The following is a 26,058-nucleotide window of genomic DNA, read 5'->3' on the forward strand; positions in this document are numbered from 1 at the left end:
CTCAGTGTGTAAATGGCAGGATTCAGGATGGGTGTAACCAGAAAGTCTAAAATGGCAAGAAACTTATCCACTGGCACCGTGGGAAATGGCCACATGTAAACAAATACGGATGGTCCAAAGAACAAAACCACCACAGTGATGTGTGCTGACAAAGTAGAGAGGGCCTTGTGCAAACCATCTGAAGAGCGTTTCCATACAGTGACCAGGATGAAAACATAGGAGATGATCAACAAGAAGAAAGTGCCCATGGATATGAACCCACTGTTGGCAGTGACCATGAATTCCATTCTGTAGGAATCTATGCAGGCAAGTTTGATAAACCAAGGAAGGTCACAGTAAAAACTGTCAATTTCATTAGGACCACAGAAAGGCAAATGGATCACAAAAGCTAACTGGACCACTGAGTGAATGAGGCCAATAGCCCAAGCACCACACAGAAGCAAAAGGCACACCCGTTGGCTCATGATGGTCAGATAGTGCAGGGGCTTACATATGGCCACATAGCGGTCAAAGGCCATGGCAGTGAGCAGCACCATCTCAGATCCACCCAAGATGTGAAGGACAAATATCTGGGTGACACATGCCTGGAAGGATATGGTTTTGTGCCCAGAGTGGAGGTCAGAGATCATCTTAGGCACCGTTAAGGTAGAAAGACACAAATCAAGAAATGAGAGGTTGGCTAAAAGGAAGTACATGGGGGAATGTAGATGAGGGTCAAAGGTCACTGCAAACACAACAAGGAGATTCCCCAGAACAATTGTTACATAAAACACTGTAGAGAAGGCAAGGAGGAAATGCTGCACTGGTCTAGAGGTAGAAAGTCCCAAGAACACAAATTCAGACACCGAAGAGTCATTTCTTTCATACATTGGCTTTTTCTGATGATACCTAAAATCCAGAAACAAAATAACCAAAGAACTTATCAAATGTCAATATTTAAAGTAACAGATTTAAGCTTTTATCAAATTCAGTTTTGTGAAGGAAAAAATCTTCACTAACAGCCATTAATATTTTATAAAATATCATGAATTAATTTACTTCTCTAAGTAACGCAACTAATGAGTATAACTCATATCCTAATGAGTATTTACTATACCTAAGTCCAATATGTCAAGTTCTGAGGTGAAACAGAAAATCTGACTTTTGAAGTTTTACAGGTTTGATCTGGATGGGTAGATACAGGTAGATCAACATTAAATAACTTTAAATACAGATACATCTCTGACAACTAATTTGAAGGAAATATCAGAGGGCTATGATAATGTGACATATCACCATCATGATTAGTTAGGCTCTGTAAAATATGAGTTATCACTGAAAGTAAGTACAGTAGTCCAGACTTTGGAAATGCCATGGCCCTGAGACACAGGCCAGGGGAACAAGAATATGAATGACTAAAATCAGGCTGGAGAAATAGGCCAAACAGGATGAAATCTTGGATCCACGATAAGAATTTTGCTTTTTACCCTAAGAGCAGTAGGAAATCTTGAGGGATATTCAGCGGATCATATTTCTGTTTTCAGAGAGTTATAAAAATCTCCATGTAAAGAATGGAAGGAGAGGGCCAGAATAAACGAGTAACCTCAAGAGACTATTGAAGAATCATATCACACCAGTGTGGACAGGGTGAATTATTCAATCAATGGTGTTGGCACAACAGGTAAATTTGTAAATACATAGATTATTGCCTCTCATCATAAACTCGAGAGTTTCAAAATGATATTTAAACATCAAAAAGGGTAACAAACCAAAAGAAAGAAAAATAATATTTTAACAAACATTTAACATCTAAAAGTCATTCTAAGAATATCTAGTTAACAAATGAGGGAGGAAAAATAGTTGGCATTATCCATAATATTCAATTCTTACTATACTTAGATATAGGTATATGTACAAAGTTTGCATATAGCTACATAGATATCTTATATAGATATATAAGCACTATAAAATAACAATTAAAAACACACTGAAAAACAAGTTATAAAATATCAGACAGATGACTAATATTTCTATGATGAAATCAGTTCCTTCAGATAGATAAAGATAGAAAGTGTGGTATACGAAATTTACAAAGAGAAAAACATAAGATGACTGACACAGAAGAAGTCCTAATAGCTGATAGTCATATGAAAAGTAAAATTGTCACTAGTATTCAAAGAAATGTAAATAAGATTGCGTTGGGTGCTGTTCTGAATTAACAAATTTCAAAGGTTTAAAAAATTGATGCAATCTTACATAAGGCTATGAGGAAAAAGTCACATTCATACACTGATAAAGAGAAAAAATTCAATTTGTTTAGAAGGTACTGTAGAAATAGATACCTAAACTTCAAAATTTTCACTATTTATGACTAAGTAAAAACATATACACACTACTATATAAAAAACAGATAAATAGCAAAAACTATTCCATAGCAAAGACAACTATATTTAATATCTTGCAATAATTTCTAATGGAAAAGAATCTTCAAAAGAATATATATGTGTGTATATATATATATATATGAATGAATCACTTTGCTGTATACCTAAAATATACAAAATGGTTAATCAACTATACTTCAGTAAAAAAGAAAAATTTTTTAGTATGTTGAAACTAGATAAACTAACAATTAAGCTACAAGAGGCATCAATGATAAAAAAATATAAAAAGAAAATTTACAAATAACGTAAATGTCTGCAATGGAGCATGCTGCTACTGCTGCTAAGTCGCTTCAGTCATGTCCGACTCTGTGTGACTCCATAGATGGCAGCCCACCAGGCTCCCCCGTCCCTGGGATTCTCCAGGCAAGAACACTGGAGTGGGTTGCCATTTCCTTCTCCAATGCATGAAAGTGAAAAGTGAAAGTGAAGTTGCTCAGTTGTGTCAGACTCTAAGCGACCCCATGGACTGCAGTCTACCAGGCTCCTCCATCCATGGGATTTTCCAGGCAAGAGTATTGGAGTGGGGTGCCACTGCCTTCTCCACTATGGAGCATATTCATAGTTAATTGAATATGAATTAAATAATCATAGTTCTTTCATCTTGGAAGAGTATTATTACTCATATATAGGAATAAAATTCATTGCTATGAAATATATGAATAACAGACATTTAAAAACTGAGAAGTTCACAAGAAAGATATACAGGAAACCCATTTTTAAAACTTGCATGTCTAAGAAGAAAATAGAAAATGTATATCTTTAATTCTTATCACTAAATTGTTCCTCTCCAAGCTTATATGCATTTATTAGTTTGAGTCATTAGAGACCATTCTTTCAGTCAGTTCATATTAGATCAAATATCAATTTTATAGAGTTCAACCTAATATACATGCTATTTTTTTAGACATAATATTAAACTATTGTATCTTGAAACAAACCAAATTACTGATGCTTGTTCCACATTTGAATTGAATACCAGGAGTCCCCCACTTGCACTGCCACCACTAAGCTTTCCTCCAGGCCCCACACCACTAACACCCACGCTCTCTTGTCACTCCTCTCTTGGCACTCCACACCATCACGCCTGGGCTCTCCCATGGACACAACTCTCACTGCCTCAGTGAGAAAGCAGCATAAGGTGGTTGGAGCCCTTTGAAACTGTTTTAGCCAAGAATAGACATGCAGGCAGCCAGGCCAGTGAGGAAAGACATTGTGAGGGTAATGGTTATGCAGCGGGTCTTGTAGACAAAAGGAAACACTGCAGGGGTGGTGCCAGGAGGCCCTGATACAGGGGCAGTGACTGGAGGATTTTGTAGCCAATAACAGAAAAAAATAGAATTGGACTGAGCAAGAGAGAATGAATGGGATAATCATCAGAGTTAACTGCAGTGGGTGTGACATTTCAAAGGAGCTTTAATCAAATCTCTATCTAAAGGCTTTGATCATGCAATATGTAGATTTGAAAATATACATTATCTGGTATACAAAACAATGTATATTCACTTTGTTTCCATATGTAAAAAAATACTTAAAGCTGTTTCAAAGACCAATAAAAGCTCAGTTTTTTTAAAGTAGTAATTAAAATTTTTGTTGATAGTAAGAAAATTAGGTGATTATTTTTTCCTGTTTTTCTCTTTAATTATCAATGAATGGATAAAGCAAATGTGATACACACACACACCACACAAACACCAACATAATATATAAATTAAAAAAACAAAAATTTCCTGCCATTTCCAACAAGCACAAGAGCAACTTGTGATTAAACATGGAGAAAGTGAAATAAGCCAGTCGCAGAAAGCAAAATACTATCATACATGAGACATCATAGCAATTCAGAAACGGAGTTAAATTTGATAGTACATGAAAATTCAGGTACTGTTCTCATGAGTAATCATAAGGTTATCATCATCTAGTTGCTGCTGCTGCTAAATTGCTTCTGTCGTGTCCGACTCTATGCGACCCCATAGACGGCAGCTCACCAGGCTCCTCCGTCCCTGGGATTCTTCGGGCAAGAACACTGGCGTGGGTTGCCATTTCCTTCTCCAGTGCATAAAAATGAAAAGTGAAAGTGAAGTCGCTCAGTTGTGTCCTACTCTTAGCGACCCCGTGGACTGCAGCCCACCAGGCTCCTCCATCCACGGGATTTTCCAGGCAAGAGTACTGGAGTGGGGTGCCATTGCCTTCTCTGATCATCAACTAGATGAGAAGTCAAAAGTTTTAGAGTAAGATATTTGGGTATGTATATTCATAGTCAAGTTTTAATTCCTGCAAAAATTGTTACATGATGATCAGTGCTATGTCTTAAATTGGTAAAATGCTGATGGCAGTTTTTTATACATATTTAAATAACTGGAAACAACTAAACAACCATCCAAATACTGGATTAAAGCAAGAGCCTCTAATGGCAAAAGCAGAATTCTTTTATGAAACTAATGTTTGTACTTGAAAAAAAGTTCCAAAACTGCACACCAAATATTACCAATAGTGAATCCTCAAAATAGGATACATGTGGCTTTCATCTCCTAAGGCCTACATTTCTGTATTATTCAAATGTTTCAAAACAACCTGGTACTGGCTTTTGACTTAAAAATGAAATTTATTGTGAAAATACAGAATAAGAATCCCAGATGTATAACCCTTCAAATTCAGATTGTAGTGTTGGTAGTACCACTTAATCAAGCATTAAAAAACTGAAATAAAGTTTTACAAGTGTGTCAACAACTGTTTACTCATAGAAAATCACAATAGCTCCCTAACAGAAAGTGTTGTCCATAAGAAATCAATGGCCAAGAAAAAAATCTTCTCTTTGTGGCAGTCTACTGCTAGTGGCTATAAAATATATCTATCATCTAGCTGATTGATAGTAGTAAGGAAAGAGACTCTGATGAAAAGAAAAGAAAAGAGAGGAGACAGAAGAGACAGGGACAGTAGCGAAAAGAAAAAGGAGAGAATAGAAGCAAGCAAGGAGGAACAGCATAACAATTAAAAAGGAAGCAGTCAGAACAGCATACCTTAGGAGTGGTTCCTGAGTCTTTTTTGCCTGCTCACCAATCACAAAGTCTCAGTAACTTCTCTCTTCATAATGTCTCAGCAGCGCACATAATGCAACAGTCTACAACCCTTTTTCTCAGCCTCTGATCTCATGACTCCACCTCACTAATCTCTTGAACTACTAGGACAATTGTTCTTTCATTGATATGAGGGTTACTCACACTTTTGTTCTGCCCTATAGTTTTCCCTACATTTTTCCCTTGGCCGATTACATCTTGTTCTAAAATTTCTGTCAGTTATTCCGCAGTGATACCCCCCAGTCTGCATGAGATCTTCTTCCACCCTGCTACCACATCTTACTTGTGAGGTTCTCATGATAACTTTTTCATGACAGTATAATTTACAATTGACTGGTTTCTCTGTCTCCTCTGCAAAGGGTATGAGCTTCTTGAGAGCAGGGACTATGTCTTAGTCAGAAATTATGGCCATACGAAATCGTGTGATTTTGGAAGAGAAGACAAGGAGTTGGATGGCTGTGGGCATGCATGTGCATATACCTTGAAAACTGATAATAGTTTCTTGGTAAACACACTGTTTTTTTATATTATTCTCATTGAAAACTGATGCTAGTGGAATTAAAAAACAATTTTCGTTCTAGAAATTGCCATGAAAAAAATGACGTCAAAGATGATTCACATCAAAACCAGTTCCCAAGGTCCTTCCTAGATCTAAGTGAAATATAATCCATGTCCAATAATTTCCCTGGTAATTAAGATACTACTGCTGCTAAGTCGCTTCAGTCGTGTCCGACACTGTGTGACCCCAGACGGCAGCCCACTAGGCTCCCCTGTCCCTGGGATTCTCCAGGCAAGAACACTGGAGTGGGTTGCCATTTCCTTCTCCAATGCAGGAAAGTGAAAAGTGAAAGGGAAGTCGCTCAGTAGTGCCATAGTACAGGCGTTATAAAGAGCTTCAAGCCTCGAGAAAACTCAGACTTCCCCTTGGAAAGGCTGGCACTTGTATAGTTTCAACAAATGCATGCTGAATTGAAAAATAGAAATAGAGATGAGAAAGAGTGGAAGGCAGGGTGCAGGGGGCAGGGGGTAGAATTTTTGAAATGTTGTAGCAGAGTTGCTATACTTTGCCCATAGAGGGAAAGCAGCTGGTGATTTTAAAAGGCTATTCACTTAAATTATACTGTCCCCACTTACCTGACCTCACTTCCCCCAAAAAGGCCCCAGAAAACAATATTTTCACTATAAATGAACCTCTTAAAAAGTGTTTCCCTCTTTGATCTCTGTGGTTAGTACTCCTTACAACTGCTCCAGCTCTAACAACACTTTTAGGTGGCCCTTTGATAATGCAGCGACCTGAGTCCCCAGGCCGTTTATTATGAGATTTCTACCTTGAATTCCCATGCCATTAAGAGAAGAAAAAATATTAGAAGCTTGATTTTAAAAGTAAATGAGAATAAAAGGAAGCTATGATTAATAAACTGTGACAGCAATACATATTCAAGGAAACTCAGCATCTTCTAAAATTTTAATACCTGCTGATCAATATCATTTAGACCAATACTAGTGAAAAAGGAATGCCTATTAACACACTCATTAGTAAAAATTATTTCAAATTCTAATGAAACATATTCATGCAATATTCCTAGAAACCCTATCCCTGCTTTTACCTCATTGATAAAATTACCAATCCCATTTTGGCCATGATAATATCTTAAAAACAGAAATAAATATGTTGGAAAAGGTCAGAATACTAAAGTCAAAATGAATATTCAAGTGAAATAATATTCTTATCTCAAAGTTTATGAATTCATTCCCTAGCTATGCTGCTTCTTTTTTAGATCAATGCCATGATGTATTAAAAAGAAGTTCACAAGTCTATTAAGATTTTCACTTTTCTGAGTATAATACCTATATGATCTCATTTATTATGTCTAAACAAATAGTGAGATGGAAATCCCATATTCTTCCTCACCTGATGAGAAATAAGACTGTGACTTCTCAGTTAAGGGGAAATAATTTGTGTACCTTGGCATTCAGCACTGTGATTTTTTTATTCATTAACTAACTCTGGACATACTTAATATCTCTAACTCTATAATACTGCTCAGAAAAGCAATGTGTACACACAGAAGATCAAATATCACCATTCTTATAAAATTTAACATTATTATAAGAGCTACATTTCAACATATTGTACTAAAATTCTTTTTGTTAAACTGCTATTATTCTCATTTTACAAAAACTTAGACTAATTTCTACATAACATTCAGCCTAGAAAGAGATGAACAAAAACTTAGTGTTAGAATTGTAGCAATCTTTTTTACATCAAAAATGCACATTATCCAAGTATTTTAAAAAAACAAAAAAGCTAAAAAAAGTTGATAACTAAAACCTTAATTCATAGTGGAAAATAATATTTACTAATTTATCTTTTTAGTGTTACATTTTATGTTATCAAGATAAATTAATATAATGTAAAATCAACCGTTTGAGAGCTACAAACCAATGGTATTTAGGCATTCATTATATTGTGGGATCATCACTTCGACCTAGATAAAACTATTTTCATCCCTATTGAAATATGTATTTGATACACGTTTGTGTCTGAATGGTATTCCTCTGTATGGATTATCACATTTGTCAGTCCATTCATCAGCAGATGAACATTTGGATGAACACCTTTGCCCATTGTGAATAGTTCTAGATATTCATGTACAAGATTTTAATACTTGTTTTTAATTCTTTGGGGTTAAAGACTAGGAGCAGAATTGATGAGTTTGATGATAATTCTGCTTAACTTTGTGAGGAACTGCAAAGTATGAAGGGTATCACCCCACTGAAATGTATTTGGCATTTTCTCATGATTACACCAAAGTTCTGGGTTCAGGGGACACACACCACAGGTGATCTGCCATTTTTGACACCTGCCATCAAGTGTCTATACCATCACCATGATTTATGTCTGCTGATGTTGACCTTAATCATTTGACTGAAATGGCAGGTTCCCTCACTGTAGATTTACTTTCCGTACTATCCACACTGTATTTTGAGAAAAGTCACTATACTCAGCCCACATTTAAGGAATGGGTAGCTATGCTCCCCTTGATTAGGGTAGCGTATTACACAATTTATCTCTAATTCTCCTGCATGAGTGATTACTTTGCTACCCCAAGCACTAATTTATTCAGTCATTTACATTAGTATGAAATCATGGATATTCATTTTATAATCTGGATTATAATCAAATACTGCTATTGGGAGCATTTTCATTTGGCTCTTAAGCCTCTTTGGTGTATAGCCACATCAACTTTTGTGAGTTTATGTATGTTTGAGCATTCCCTTATTCTCTGGGACTAAAAGATGCTCCCAGATTATCTTGTATCTTAATTTCCTATTCCAACAATAGCCCTATCTTCAAAGATCCCTGATTCTGTTTATAGATAATGAAATTAGAAATAAACATGTGCTCATTGTTTCTAGAGTGCCATTGTATATTTACCCTCACGGAAGACACGGCAAATGCCTAAAACAATATATTCGAAATTACAGTTATCATAAAGAATTTCATTACACTAAAATCTCCTGTGCTTCACATATTCATTCATTCCCATGAATTCATCATCCTCTGACAAACACCTAACTTTTCACTGTTTCCAGTGTGTCAAGACAGAAGACCCTCTTATGCCTGATCATAAGCCGAGTTGACTAGCGGTGGATTGACATCACTGACACTATCTACATAGTTAATGTCAAGTGTAATAATCCCACTCTTCTGCTTCATTCTTTTCATGCCTGCTTTCCAAACCCTGCCATTCATTCCCAAAGTCCGAAAAGAGCACTAAAAATGTGCAGTTGAATAAATTTTCTCTAATTTCTCTTTATTTCTTTAAAACAACCATTTACATTGAATGAAATATAGTTAAGCATAATATTATTTTAAATTAATTGAATTTAAAATATTCTTCCATACTCTATATCTCAAAGGAAAAACTCTACCATACATGTGTGTGTGTGTGTGTGTATATATATATATATATATATACATGAGTGCACATGTGCACATTTAAGTATGTAACTGCATAGAAAAGAAACTGAAACCATAACCACCAATATCTGAATAATTGTATTCTTCTGATGAAAAAAATGCAACAGCCATGGGCAGATAGACACATGTTATCATATTTCCTTCTCAGACCACTAAAATGTTGGATTCTTGTCCTTAAGACTAAATCCTATAATATTGTATAAATGCAAATAAAAGGTAAGCTTCCCTTACAATATTCTGAAGAATATTGATAATACGCTCCCTTGTGCCCAACTGTTTGTGACCCCATGGTTTCTCTCTGGTAAGACAATACACTCTACACTACACTTTGTAAACTTCTTAATTTATCCCTTGGTTCTCTTTCTCTGTCATATTTAAGACAATCTTTTAATGCCATAATTCCATGCACACTAATTAGAATGGTTTGGAATTTTTGCATAGGAATTTTTGCATAGCTTTCAGAAATATCTTTCCCTTCCAAGGTACATTTTGAAACTTTGGACTCCCTAGAGCATCAAAATGAGTAACTGCTACAGGGTCTTACAGCTACAGAGGTGCCCTCTTTGAGGTAATATTCAGTTAGTCACAGATCCACAATCATCAGGGTCTACAGTTTTCTTTGAGTTAAGGAAAACTATGTTCTGGACACAGATATGTAACTGTAATTAATAGAAATTTCAAATATTGAGAAAAGTGATGGTTATTAATTTAACTCTGGAAAGAGTTTGATAGAGATTATGGAGAGAAATCTCTCAAAGCCTGTAATAATTAATAGTTACCCTGGAAATGGAATTATACTCTTAGAACTGAACAGGAGAGAAAGAATGACAACACAGAAGATGGCCTGGCATCAGAAAACAATGGGATTACACTTTAGTCATGCTATTTCTCACTCTGAAACTCCAACAGATTACACTGAGAGCCAAACTCAGAATAGTAAGAATATTTAACTTATTTTATTTGGTTATTGTGAAGATTATTTTAGACAATGTGGGTGAAAATTTCTATCGTATGAGAGGTATTCAGAGAGTGACAGGGAGATACAAAGAAACAGGGAGATATAGCTTTCTTATGGCCCTAAAATTGGCAGTTCAAAGAATAAAATGAAATTATTGTTTTATTGTTTTCAATTCTTATTTTTAATTTTCCTAACTTTTGATTATTTTGTGAATTCTGCGCTAACTCATTTGATTTACCAACTATCAGTTCAGTTGAGTCTCTCAGTTGTGTCCGACTCTGCGACCCCATGAATCACAGCATGCCAGGCCTCCCTGTCCATCACCAACTCTGGAAGTTGACTCAGATTCACGTCCATTGAGTCTGTGATGCCATCCAGCCATCTCATCCTCTGTCGTCCCCTTCTCCTCCTGCCCCCAATCCCTCCCAGCATCAAAGTCTTTCCCAATGAGTCAACTCTTTGCATCAGGTGGCCAAAGTACTGGAGTTTCAGCTTTAGCATCATTCCTTCCAAAGAAATCCCAGGGCTGATCTCCTTCAGAATGGACTTGTTGGATCTCCTTGCAGTCCAAGGGACTCTCAAGAGTCTTCTCCAACACCACAGTTCAAAAGCATCAGTTCTTCGGCGCTCAGCCTTCTTCACAGTCCAACTCTCACATCCATACATGACTACTGGAAAAACCATAGCCTTGACTAGACGGAACTTAGTCGGCAAAGTAATGTCTCTGCTTTTGAATATGCTATCTAGGTTGGTCATAACTTTTCTTCCAAGGAGTAAGCGTCTTTTAATTTCATGGCTACAGTCACCATCTGCAGTGATTCTGGAGCCCCCAAAAATAAAGTTTGACACTGTTTCCACTGTTTCCCCATCTATTTCCCATGAAGTGATGGGACTGGATGCCATGATCTTCGTTTTCTGAATGTTGGGCTTTATGTCAACTTTTTCGCTCTCCTCTTTCACGTTCATCAAGAGGCTTTTTAGTTCCTCTTCACTTTCTGCCATAAGGGTGGTGTCATCTGCATATCTGAGGTTATTGATATTTCTCCTGGCAATCTTGATTCCAGCTTGTGTTTCTTCCAGTCCAGCGTTTCTCATGATGTACTCTGCATAGAAGTTAAATAAGCAGGGTGACAATATACAGCCTTGATGTACTCCTTTTCCTATTTGGAACCAGTCTGTTGTTCCATGTCCACTTCTAACTGTTGCTTCTTGACCTGCATACAGATTTCTCAAGAGGCAAGTCAGGTGGTCTGGTATTCCCATCTCTCTCAGAATTTTCCACAGTTTATTGTGATCCACACAGTCAAAGGCTTTGGCATAGTCAATAAGGCAGAAATATATGTTTTTCTGGGACTCTCTTGCTTTTTCCATGATCCAATGGATGTTGGCAATTTGATCTCTGGTTCCTCTGCCTTTTCTAAAACCAGCTTGAAAATAAGGAAGTTCACGGTTCATGTATTGCAGAAGCCTGGCTTGGAGAATTTTGAGCATTGCTTTACTAGCATGTGAGATGAGTGCAATTGTGAGGTAGTTTGAGCATTCTTTGGCATTGCCTTTCTTTGGGATTGGAATGAAAACTGACCTTTTCCAGTCCTGTGGCTACTGCTGAATTTTCCAAATTTGCTGGCATATTGACTGCAGCACTTTCACAGCATCATCTTTTAGGATTTGAAACAGCTCAACTGGAATTCCATCACCTCCACTAGCTTTGTTCATAGTGACGCTTCCTAAGGCTCACTTGACTTCACATTCCAGGATGTCTGGCTCTAGATGAATGATCACACCATTGTGATTATCCAGGTTGTGAAGATCTTTTTTGTACAGTTCTTCTGTGTATTCTTGCCACCTCTTCTTAATATATTCTGCTTCTGTTAGGTCCAGACCATTTCTGTCCTTTATCGAGCCCATCTTTGCATGAAATGTTCCCTTGGTATCTCTAATTTTCTTGAAGAGATCTCTAGTCTTTCCCATTCTGTTCTTTTCCTCTATTTCTTTGCACTGATGGCTGAAGAAGGCTTTCTTATCTCTTCTTGCTATTCTTTGGAACTCTGCATTCACATCCTTTCCCTTTCTCCTTTGCTTTTCACTTCTCTTCTTTTCACGGCTATTTGTAAGGTCTCCCCAGACAGTCATTTTGCTTTTTTGCATTTCTTTTCCGTGGGGATGGTCTTGATCCCTGTCTCCTGTACAGTGTCACGAACCTCATTCCATAGTTCATCAGGCACTCTATCTATCAGATCTGGGCCCTTAAATCTATTTCTTACTTCCACTGTATAATCATAAGGGATTTGATTTAGGTCATACCTAAATGGTCTAGCGGTTTTCCCTACTTCTTCAATTTAACTCTGAATTTGGTAATAAGGAGTTCATGATCTGAGCCACAGTCAGCTTCTGGTCTTGTTTTTGTTGACTGTATAGAGCTTCTCCACCTTTGGCTGCAAAGAATATAATCAATCTGATTTCGGTGTTGATCATCTGGTGATGTCCATGTGTAGAGTCTTCTCTTGTGTTGTTGGAAGTGGGTGTTTGCTATGACCAGTGCATTTTCTTGGCAAAACTCTATTAGTCTTTGACCTGCTTCATTCCGCATTCCAAGGCCAAATTTGCCTGTTACTCCAGGTGTTTCTTGACTTCCTACTTTTGCATTCCAGTCCCGTATAATGGGTGAATTTAACTCAGATGACCATTATATCCACTACTGCAGGCAGGAATCCCTCAGAAGAAATGGAGTAGCCATCATGGTCAACAAAAGAGTCTGAAATGCAGTACTTGGATACAGTCTCAAAAATGACAGAATAGTCTCTGTTCATCTCCAAGGCAAACCATTCAATATCACAGTAATCCAAGTCTATGCCCCAACCAGTAACACTGAAGAAGCTGAAGTTGAACAGTTCTATGAAGACCTACAAGACCTTTTTTACAACTATACTCAGAATATTTAGGCTTACTTCTTTTACTTAGATTAGAGTTAAAAATTACATGCTTATTTTATATAATTAACTGTATTATTAATATAGTTTTATATAGCAGCAATATTTTGCCCTTTCTAATTTAACTAAAATAACATTGACAGCCTATTAAGCTAGTATTAGGTGAAAAGGCAGGCATACACTTTTATTCTATGATATAACATACACCACCTACAAGCTATTTCTTCTTCACTGAAGTGCTCAAAAATGATCACAGTTCATAGTAAGAAAATATTCAATAAATTTCTGTTTACCACACTGGAAAAAATTAAAAGCCCCTACTACATCTATAGCTTTCTAATTCTATTTTTATTTTTATCCTTGGTACCTGATAACTCTGTGGACTTAAACAAAAACAGTATCATCAATAGCTTCAGTTATAGACAACAGGGAGGGTAAATCCAGACTAAACCTCAGGTCCACAGCATTGAATTGATCATAATTCTTGATTCATAGCATATTCATCATCTTTTTCAATGGTCATTTTGAATTTTTATGCTTGTTTATTCAATAATAAAACTATACCTATTAAAAACATGACTAATATATGACCTAAACAGTTAATAATATACAGCTGATAATGTGTTCATACTTTTCCTGATCCTTAGCTTCCCACAGTTGGAGTTACCTATATCATTTTTAATAGATAGTTATATATAGAAGTTCCTACAAAATATAGCATTTTTATATTGCTGTTTACTTTACAAAAATTATGCTAACCTCTTTTTCTTCATTATGATGTATCAAAAAGCTATATATCTGTCATTTTATATAGTTGTACCTTATATGCTATGATTCTGAATAATATTCCATTGTCCTGTTTATATGCATAATTATAAATATTTCTATATGTACAGTTGTAAGAATTTATCTTGAGCATACACATAAGACTGAAATTGCTGGACCATAGGATGTGTGAGTATTGAGCTTTATAAGAAAAGCACAAATTTTTTTCCAAAGTGATTATATAAGGATATGCTTCCATCACCAATAAATAAGAAACTTGCTTGATTCAGAAAAAATATTTTTATGTCTTTTCTTCAGCTAAAATTAGAATAAACTGAATAAATGGAAGAAATAACCAATTTGTGGTGTCTGAATTTATCTTCCCCAGGCTGTGTGACTCATGACAACTCTAGGCCTTCCTCCTAGATATTTTCTTCACTTTATTTAATCACCATTTTGGGCAACATCTTCTTTATTTTCTTAATTACTGCTGACCTTCATCTCCACTCCTCAATGTACTTCCTGTTAGCCAATCTTTTTTTCACTGACTTTCAACAGTAACTAATCCTAAACTGATCTCAAACTTTCTCAAAGCAAACAAGACCATCTCCTTTAAGGCATGCATGTGTCAGATTGCTTTTGTTCCTCTTTTCTTTGAAGAGGGTGGTGAGATGGTGCTGCTTGTGTCTATAGCCTATGACCATTATGTGGCCATCTGCAAGGCACTCCATTACTCTAGCATCATGAACACACAAATGTGCATTCAGCTAGTGATGACACCATGGATCATTGGCTTTGGGCATTCAATAAGCCAACTAGCTATAATTATACAATAGCCTTTCTGTGGACCTAGAGAATTGGATAGTTTTTCTGTGATATTTGGTGATCAAGCTAGCTTGCATGGACACTGATATTCTCAAAATGTTGATAAATGCTGACAGTGGGGTACTTGGTGACCATCTGCTTCATTCTTTGCTGATTTTTTACTTTTATATTCTGCTTACTGTCTGCCATCAATCAATGGACAGGGCATCCAAGGCTCTCTCCACTTGCACTACCCACATCACAGTAGTCGTGTTATTCCTTGGGCCTGCATCTTCATCTATCTGTTTCCACTCAGCACTACTTGGGTGGGCAAGTTCCTTGCTATATTTTATGTGATCATCACACCACTACTAAATCCAGTCGTTTATACTTTCAGAAATAAAGAGATTAGAAATGCCATTAAGAGAGTATGATGAGAGACTGTGGATTTCTGTTAGTATTTCATCATCTCAAATTATCAGAAAGTCTTCTGTGAGTTCCTTAAATTAGCCACACCTATTCTGTTACTTAAGACAGGGAAGAGTTCCCCAATTCACATACGGAAATCATGTATATCTCTTGATGAAAGTTTTGTGTCAATTCTTTAGTATTCCAGATTTGTCAAAATGAGTTTTTGTTTGGGAAATTCGGCCAGGCTTTCTAAGTATGATTTTTATTGTTCTCAATAATGACCTTAAATTAATAAGAATTTTAACATTAATTATTACTCTTCTTTTGTTACTTCAACACCGACACCATATCTGAAAATTTTCTATCATTCTATGCATTTCTTTTAGAAGAGCATTTCACATAGAACTTCTCTAAAGTTTAATAAGTTAGCGCATTATATTGCTATATTTATCTATGAAAAATGATAAATTATTCTATTAATTAGTTAACATTCTATTACCTTCTGTAGTCATATCTATAAAAGTAATCATTAAGTATTCCTAATCATATTCAGAAAGAAAGTTGAATCATAATCCTAATCTGGAGAGAAATTTGTTCCCTCAATATCATGTTTTAGTCATTTGTGATAATGCAAATTCTTTAAAAGATACATATTAAACACAAAGATGTCTATATTAACAACCTTTGGAGAATTTGCTTTTCCCTTCATATTCATAAATGGGTTAGACAGTTCACCATACAGGTAGGTCAAAAAGTAACTTTGGAATCAGCAATCCTTTAATTCTCCGAAGTATTCAAATAGCCTTTAAGAACTAGATTATGTTCAAAGTTTGCAAATTATTCATTACTACATTAAACAAAACAAAACTTTTCTTCAGAAATCTTCCTCAAAATGTTATACAAGTCTACATCCATTTATATGAAATCCATGTATCTAGATATACTACCAATTCCATATTACTTTCTAAAGATGACATGGTCCTGTGTAGTTTGTAACATTTCCAATAGAGAATCTCAGGGATAAATCTTAAATAAAATAACTGCTATTTTCATATGTGTATGTATATATGCACATATATTCTGATATTCTTATTCTCTTATATATTTGTACTCACTTTGGATAATATCTATTGATTTGTCTTGAATCGACTGATTTTGTTTTCTTCTGCTGTGTCCAGTCCATTTTTAAGCCTTCTTAAATTCATAATATTATACATTTCTTTTTCATTTCTAAAATCAATTGGTTCTTTCTTAGATATTCTGTTTCTCTGTACAATTTTTTTTCAGTTTTTCAACTTCTTAATGTCTCTCTCTTTAACTATATCAATTATTTTATGCTCTCTTCTGATTTCACAAATTGAGCCATATTTGGTCTGCTTCTCTTTACTCACTTGCTTCTAATTATCAATCACATGTTCCCACTTCTTGCATATTCCATAGTTACTTTTTTCTATTTTACACATTGTATATGAAAGATCATGTACCTCTGATGTAATAAATTCCTTCAGAAATAATCTACTCTTTCCTGTATGAGGCAGAAAATGTTAAGGCGTGATGCCTTCAATCCAATCAAGTACTGACCTTATTCAAATCTGCATTGTAGATTTTGGAAGACTTGGTACACTCAGGTTTGATCCTGTGCCATGGATATAACCCTTCCACGTTTGGCTTATGATTCTAATAGATCTTTAACTCCTCAGCCTGACAGATTCAGGTAATTCAGTATTGCCTTTCAGAAATTTTGAGCTTAGAACTTCAGTCTTCTCCATTCTCCTGCTACTTTCAAATACTTTTGGCAAATTCCTCAGAGTTCTGGCTTTATATTGTACTTCCTAATTTAATGTAGCTAACAAGAATCCACTAAAAGTGTAAATCAAAGCAATTAAATAATTGTGAACAGGAAAAATATAAAATTAAAAACTGATTTCATAATCCTGAAAGAATTGTGGATCACAAATACTCAGGACATAGGATCTTTTCATAGCTTCACAGTGAACCTGGCTCAGTCTTCTAGTTGTCAAAGCCAGCTATAAATTAAATAAGTTTTATAATTTACATAGACCATACACACTAACACATATTTGAAACCCATGTTTTGAGACACAGTAGAGTTAGATAAGATGAGTTACTATAGAAAATAGTCAGCAACAATTTGGAAAGAATAGTTGTTGTATATTAATAATAACACCTAGGCCATGATCATATCAACACATTCTGATGTTTGAGGAATATTTATTGATGAATTAAGTCACAGTTTCAAAAACTGTGAAACACCAACACATACATAAATTTTCCTGTCCTAAGTCAATTGGAGAATGATTTGAGTCCACTGGAATTGAGACAAACAAGGAAAGTGTATTTCAGACTCATAAAATATACTGTTTATAAGGCTATCCTTTTTGTTTTCCTTCCTACTGTCAATCTCTATTATAGTATCTGCTCTGTTTTCCTTCTACTCCACTTCTCACACTCTGTTTTTATTTCCAGCCCATAAATACTCCCTCATACATATTTTTGTCTTTCAGAAAGAAAGATAAATGTAATTATTCATATCTAGCACTTTAAAGAGTGTTAGCCATTTCATAGTTTTCTGAAAAGTTTGCATATATTAGTTCTACATTAATTAATTTATTGAATTAATAAAATTCAGTTGATTAATTGAATACAGGCAGTCTGCTGCATAAGGCCATACTTTCAGTAGACACTAAGTCTATAATCACTGCTTTTCCAAAACTGTCCAAATATTTCCTGGGACTTCAATTTGGCTGACAAATCATTATCTAGAGATTTAACAAGATAATTGAATGTAACCTCATAACCAATGGTCTAGTCTAAACATTATAAAATGGTCAGTTCAGTTAAGTTCAGTCACTCTGTCATGGCTGACTCTGTGACCACGTGGACTGCAGCATGCCAGGCTTTCCTGTCCATCACTAGCTCCCAGAGAATGCTCAAACTCATGCCCATAGAGTTAGTGTTGCCTTCCAATCATCTCATCCTCTGTAATCCCCTTCTCCTCCTGTCTTCAATCTTCTCCAGCATCAGGGTCTTTTTCAATTAGTCAGTTCTTCACATCAGGTGGCCAAAGTATTGGAACTTCAGCTTCAGAATCAATCCTTCCAGTGAAAATTCAGGAGACTGATTTACTCTAGGACTGGCTGGTTTGATCTCCTTGCAGTCCAAGGGACTCTCAAGGGTCTTCTCCAACATCACAGTTCAAAAGCATCGATTCTTTGGCATTCAGCTTTCTTTATGGTCCAATACATGACTTATCCATACATGACTACTGGAAAAACCATAGCTTTGACTAGATGGACCACTGTTGGCAGTGGCTCTGCTTTTATATGTTGTTTTGATTGGACATTGGTTTTCTTCCAAGGCACAAGTGTCTTTCATGGGTGCAGTCACCATTCACAGTAATTTTGGGGCCCAAGAAAATAAAGTCTGTCACTGCGTTGTTTCATCTTTTCACCATGAAGTGATGGAACCAGATGTCATGATCATAGTCTTTTGAATGCTGAGTTTTAATCCAGCTTAACTTCAGAAAAAAAGAGCCCCAAATTTTGTATATTTATTTAACCATTTGTATTACATGAAGTTGTCTGAAGTAACTTGTGCACCCATGAGTTACTTAAGAGATCTTCAAATTCAAGAGCTGACAACTCAGTCTCTTGATAGCCATCTTCATGTCTTTGTTCCTCAGTGTGTAAATGGCAGGATTCAGGATGGGTGTAACCAGAAAGTCTAAAATGGCAAGAAACTTATCCACTGGCACCGTGGGAAATGGCCACATGTAAACAAAGATGCAGGGTCCAAAGAACAAAACCACCACAGTGATGTGTGCTGACAAAGTAGAGAGGGCCTTGTGCAAACCATCTGAAGAGCGTTTCCATACAGTGACCAGGATGAAAACATAGGAGATGATCAACAAGAAGAAAGTGCCCATGGATATGAACCCACTGTTGGCAGTGACCATGAATTCCATTCTGTAGGAATCTATGCAGGCAAGTTTGATAAACCAAGGAAGGTCACAGTAAAAACTGTCAATTTCATTAGGACCACAGAAAGGCAAATGGATCACAAAAGCTAACTGGACCACTGAGTGAATGAGGCCAATAGCCCAAGCACCACACAGAAGCAAAAGGCACACCCGTTGGCTCATGATGGTCAGATAGTGCAGGGGCTTACATATGGCCACATAGCGGTCAAAGGCCATGGCAGTGAGCAGCACCATCTCAGATCCACCCAAGATGTGAAGGACAAATATCTGGGTGACACATGCCTGGAAGGATATGGTTTTGTGCCCAGAGTGGAGGTCAGAGATCATCTTAGGCACCGTTAAGGTAGAAAGACACAAATCAAGAAATGAGAGGTTGGCTAAAAGGAAGTACATGGGGGAATGTAGATGAGGGTCAAAGGTCACTGCAAACACAACAAGGAGATTCCCCAGAACAATTGTTACATAAAACACTGTAGAGAAGGCAAGGAGGAAATGCTGCACTGGTCTAGAGGTAGAAAGTCCCAAGAACACAAATTCAGACACCGAAGAGTCATTTCTTTCATACATTGGCTTTTTCTGATGATACCTAAAATCCAGAAACAAAATAACCAAAGAACTTATCAAATGTCAATATTTAAAGTAACAGATTTAAGCTTTTATCAAAGTCAGTTTTATGAAGAAAAAAATCTTCACTAATAGCCATTAATATGTTATGAAAATATCATGCTTTTATTTTTTCAAGTAACACAGCTAATGAGTGTAACTGATATCCTAATGAGTATCCACTATATTCTAAGTCCAATGTCAAGTTGTGAGGTGAAACAGTAATTCTGACTTTTGAAACTTTACAGGCTAGATCTAGATGGGTAGATATAGGTAGATATTGGAATTAAATAACTTTAATTATAGGTACATCTCTGGCAACTAATTTGAAGGAAATATCAGAGGGCTACGACAATGTGACACATCACCATCATGCTTATTCAGACTCTGCAAAACAGGAGTTACCACTGAAAGCAAGTAGAATAGTCCAGACTTTGGAAAGGCCATATGCAAAGGCCCTGAGACACAAAGGCAAGAATGTGAATGGCTGAGATCAGGCTGGAGAAATAGGCCAAACAGGATGAAATCTTGGATCCACGATAAGAATTTTGCTTTTTACCCTAAGAGCAGTAGAAAATCTGGGGGGATACTCAGCTCCAGCTTATCATATTTCTGCTTTCAGACAGTTATAAAAGCCTTAATGTAAAGAATGGAAGGAGAGGGCCAGAATAAACTTAGAATGACCTCAAGAGACTATTGAGATTCAAATCACATCAATGTGGAGAGGGCAATGGCACCCCACTCCAGTACTCTTGCCTGGAAAATCCCATGAACGGGAGAGCCTGGTAGGCTGCAGTCCATGGGGTCGCGAACAGTCGGACAAGACTGAGCGACTTCACTTTCACTTTTCACTTTCATGCATTGGAGAAGGAAATGGCAACCCACTCCAGTGTTCTTGCCTGGAGAATCCCAGGAACGGGGGAGCCTGGTGGGCTGCCGTCCATGGCGTCACATAGAGTTGGACACGACTGAAGTGACTTAGCAGCAACGTGGAGAGGGTGAATTAGTCAGTCAATGGTGTTGGTACAACAAATAAACTTGTAAATACATAGGTTATTGCCTCTCATCATAAACTCAAGAAAGTTTCAAAAGGATATTTAAACATCTAAAAGGGCAACAAACCAAAAGAGAGAAAAACAACATTTAAGCAAATGTTTAAGATAGAAGATTCATTCAAGGAATATCTCTAATTAACAAATGAGGAAGGAAATATATATTCACAATATTCAGTTCCTACTATACTTAGATACAGATATATACCTAGTTTTGTATAAATATCTACATGTAGATGGGGATTCCCTGGTGGCTCAGATGGTAAAGAGTCTGCCTGCAAATCGAGAGACCCAAGTTCCATCCCTGAGTCAGGAAGATCCCCTGGAGAAGGAAATGGCAACACACTCCAATATTCTTGCCTAGAAAATCCCACAGATGGAGGAACCAGATGGCTACAGTCCACAGGGTTGCAAAGAGTCAGACATAACTATGCTACTTCACTTTCACTTTCTACATAGAGATCTCTTATATTGAAATATAAGCACAATAAAATAAAAACTGAAAGCACACTGAAAAATAAGTTATAAAATATCAGACAGATGACTAATATTTCTTAATAGAAAATTAGTTCCTCCAGATAGATAAAGAAAAGAAGTGTGGTATACCAATTTTAAAATGAGAAAAAAATATAAGACTACTGACACAGAAGATGTCGTAATAGCTGATAGTCCTAAAAAAGTAAAATTCTCACTAGTAATCAAAGACATGCTACTAAGATTGCATTGAGTGCTATTCTGTACTAACTAATTTCAAAAGTTTAAAAAATTGATGAAATCATGGATGAGGCTATGAAGAAAAAGTTATATTCATACACTGATAAAGAGAAAAGAAATTCAATTTGTTTAGAAGATACTTCAGAGATAGATAACTAAACTTCAAAATTTTCCCTACTTATGACTAAGAATCTCAAGTCAAGTAAAAATATATATGTGCTACTATATATAAAATAAATAGCAAGGAACTATTCTATAGCAAAGTCAACTATACTTAATATCTTTTAATAATTTCTAATGGAAAAGAATCTGAAAAAGAATATATATATAGAAAGAGAGAGTTACATATATATATATATACACACACACACACACACATGAATTAACTACTTTGCTTCCCCAGTGGCTCAAATGGTAAAGCGTCTGCCTGCAACATGGGAGACCCAGGTTCAATCCCTGGGTCGGGAAGATCCCCTGGAGAAGGAACTGGCAACCCACTCCAGTACTCTTGCTTGGAAAATTCCATGGACCTAGGATCCTGGTGGACTACAGTCCATGGGGTCGCAAAGAGTCGGACACAACTAACTTCACTTTCACTTTTAACCACTTTGCTGTATACCTAAAACACACAAAACTATCAACTATGCTTCAATAAAAAAAGAGAAAATTTGCTTAGGATATTGAAACTAGATAAGTTCACAGTTAAGTTACAAGGGGCATTAATGAAAAAAAATTCCTAAAGAAAAATTAGAAATAACATTAAGGTCTGCAATGGAGAATCAGTTCAGTTCAGTTCAGTCACTCAGTCATGTCTGACTCTTTGTGACCCCATGAACTGCAGCACACCAGGCCTCCCTGTCCATCACCAACTCCTGGAGCCTGCCTAAATTCATGTCCGTTGAGTTGGTGATACCACCCAACTGTCTCATCCTCTGTCGTCCCCTTCTCCTCCTGCTCTCAGTCTTTCCCAGCATCAGGGTCTTTTCAAATGAGTCAGCTCTTCGCATCAGGTGACCAAAGTATTGGAGTTTCCGCTTCAATATCAGTCCTTCCAATGAATATTCAGGGCTGATCTCCTTTAGGATGGACTGGTTGGATCTCTTTTCAGTCCAAGGGACTCTCAAGAGTCATCTCCAACACCACAGTTCAAAAGCATCAATTCTTCAATGCTCAGCTTTCTTTATAGTCCAACTCTCACATCTATACATGACTACTGGAAAAACCATAGCCTTGACTATATTCATAGTTAAATGATATGAATTAAATATTTATAGTTCTTTTATCTTGGAAGAGCATTATTACTCATACGAAAAATGAAAGTAAAAGTGGCTCAATCATGTCCAACTCTTTGCGACCCCACGGACTATACAGTCCATGGAATTCTCCAGGCCAGAATACTGGAGTGGATAGCCTTTCTCTTCTCCAGGAGATCTTCCTAATCCAGGTATCGAACCCAGGTCTCCCATATTTCAAGTGGATTCTTTACCAGCAGAGCCACCAGATAAGCCCTATATATATAGGAACATAATTCACTGATCCCCATAATTCACTGATATGAAATATATGAATAATAGACATTTTTAAAATGAGAAGTTTACAAGAAAGATATATAGGGAATCCATTTTTAAAACTTGTATGCCTAGAGAAAAAATAGAAAATGCTTATCTTTAATTCTTATCACTAAATTGTTCCTCTCCAGGCTTATAGGTGTTTATTAGTTTGAGTCATAAAAAATCGCTCTTTCAGTCAGTTCACATTTGGTCAAATGTCAGTTTTATAGAGTTAAACCTAATACATGTTATTTTTTTAGACATACTGTTAAACTACTGTATCTTGAAACAAACAAACCAAATTACTGATGCTTGTTCCACATCTGAATTAAATATCAGGAGTCCCCCACTTGCACTGCCACCACTAAGCTTTCCTCCAGGCCCCACACCACTAACAACCATGCTCTCTCTTGTCACTCCTCCCTTGGCACTCCAAACCATGCCTGGGCACTCCCGTGGGCACAATCCTCATTGCCTTAGAGAGAAAGCAACTTAAGTCTGTTGGAGCCCCTTGAAGCTTTTATAGCCAAGAATAGACATGTAAGCAGCTAGGCTAGTGAGGAAGGACATTGTGAGGGTAATTGATTGATGTGAAGCGGGTCTTGTAGCCAAAAGAGAACACTGCATGGGGTGCCAGGAGGCCCTAATACAGGGCAGTGAATGGAGAATTTTATAGCCAGTAACTGGGAAAAAAATAGACTTGGACAGAACAAGGGAGAATGACTAGGACAATCATCAGCGTTAACTGCAGTGGGTGTGACATTTCAAAGAAGCTATAATCAAGTCTCTTATCTAAAAGCTTTGATTGTGCAATATGCAGATTTTAAAATATACATAGTCTGGTATACAAAACAATGTTTATTCACTTTGTTTCCAAATGTAAGAGAATACATAAAAAATTTTTCAAATTTGGTTACAAAGATCAAAAGAAAGCTCAGTTTTTTAAAAAGTACTAATTAAAATTTTTACTAGTAGTAGGAAATTAGGTGATTATTTTTTCCTGTTTTTCTCTTTTCTAAACTCCTAATGTTAAAAATGCATTATTAATACACGTCTCTTCATTTGATATAGTTCAATAAGAAGAGGAAATATTGGCATTAGTCAAATAAAATGTTGCTTTTGATAGAAAGGTCAATATAGTAACTGCACAAGGAAGAGATCAAACTTTAAAAAGTGGGGATACATGCACAGGCACCCACAATAGGAACAATAACAACATGTACAAGTGACCAGTGAACATAATGGCAGATGTCCAGCCTTTTATGAGCAGTGACTAGGAAACACAGTTTTCTGCTTCACCGACTGACAGGGAAAAAGAAAGAGAAAGAGTAGAGACAGGTGAGAATGAAAAATATTACCAATATTACCAGGGTTTCAGTATAAAAGCTACATTATACATTGTTGATAGAATTACCAGTTGACAATGTTTATTAGAGTTTAAAACACACAAATCTACTTCTTGACATAGCTGTACAAGAGCAACTATTATGATTATGTACCACCTATATTTATATAAATATACATGTACACACATATATATATAATAGAATGCTATTGATACATGACAATCAATAGAGAATGCATTAATCACACTGCAGAATATATATATATATACTGTGTAATACTATGAAGCTATAGAAATTAAATAGTTTTATATATACAGAGTTAGAAAGATTTTCAATTTAAGGGACAAAAAAAAGTACATAAAAATAATATTCTGCTTGCCATTGTGTAAAAAATGTTGAGGTTAAATTAGAAAGTTAAATTAGAACTACATTTTCATGTAGAATTTTCAGTACTTTTATATGCAAAGGAAATGAAATCAGTATCTTGAAGAGATATTGACAAGGCTATGTTCATTGCAGCACTACTCACATTAATCAAATCTGGAAACAAATGAATTTTCTGATGATTAATAAATGGATAAAGCAAATGTGATACACATACACACCACACACACACACCAAAATATTTGGCCTAAAAAAAAAATTCCTGCCATTTGCAACAAACACAAGAGTAACTTGTGATTAAACATGGAAAAAGTGAGATAAGCCAGTCACAGAAAGCAAAACACTGCATGCTATTATACATGAGATATCATTGCAATTCAGAAACCTAGTTAAATTTGATGGTACATGAAAATTCAGGATCTGTTCTCATGAGTAATCATAAGGTTGTCATCATTTAGATGTGAAGTCAAAAGTATTAGAGTAAGATGTTTGTGTATGTATTTCCATAGCCAAGTATTAATTCCTGCAAAAATTGTTACATGATGGTCAATACTATGTCTTAAATCGGTAAAATGCTGATGGCAGTTTCTTATACGTATTTAAATAACTGGAAACAACTAAAACAATCATCCAAATACAGGATTAAAGCAAGAGCCTCTAATGGCAAAAACAGAATTCTTTTTGTGAAACTATGTTTGTACTTGAAAAAAGTTCCAAAACTGCACACCAAATATTACCAATAGTGAATCCTCAAAATAGGATACATGTGGCTTTCATCTCCTAAGGCCTACATTTCTGTATTATTCAAATGGTTTAAAACAACCTGGTATTGGATTTTGACTTACAAATGAAATATATTGTGAAAATACAGAATAAGAGTCCCAGATGTATAACCCTTCAAATTCAGATTGTAGTGATGGTAGTACCATTTAATCAAGCATTAAAAAACTGAAATAAAGTTTTACAAGTGTGTCAGTGACTTCACTTTCACTTTTCACTTTCATGCATTGGAGAAGGAAATGGCAACCCACTCCAGTGTTCTTGCCTGGAGAATCCCAGGGA

General features: G+C 36.1%; 2 protein-coding genes across 2 annotated transcripts; both read right to left on the reverse strand.

Annotated features, from left to right (window-relative positions):
• Positions 1–5: 5 nt before the first annotated feature.
• LOC120860828 (olfactory receptor 4F6-like) lies at positions 6–869 on the reverse strand (the record flags this gene model as incomplete). The annotated part of the gene is made up of 1 exon (XM_040236535.1): positions 6–869. A coding segment is annotated over exon 1 (864 nt), but the record flags the coding sequence as incomplete, so codon positions are not given.
• An 18,109-nt stretch (positions 870–18,978) lies between these two features.
• LOC120860831 (olfactory receptor 4F6-like) lies at positions 18,979–19,914 on the reverse strand. Its single transcript, XM_040236537.1, has one exon. The coding sequence runs from the start codon at positions 19,912–19,914 to the stop codon at positions 18,979–18,981; it is 936 nt and encodes a 311-aa protein (XP_040092471.1).
• Between the last annotated feature and the right edge of the window lie 6,144 nt (positions 19,915–26,058).

Source organism: Oryx dammah, unplaced genomic scaffold, assembly GCF_014754425.2.
Source record: "Oryx dammah isolate SB20612 unplaced genomic scaffold, SCBI_Odam_1.1 HiC_scaffold_11204, whole genome shotgun sequence".
NCBI classification, from domain to species: domain Eukaryota; kingdom Metazoa; phylum Chordata; class Mammalia; order Artiodactyla; family Bovidae; genus Oryx; species Oryx dammah.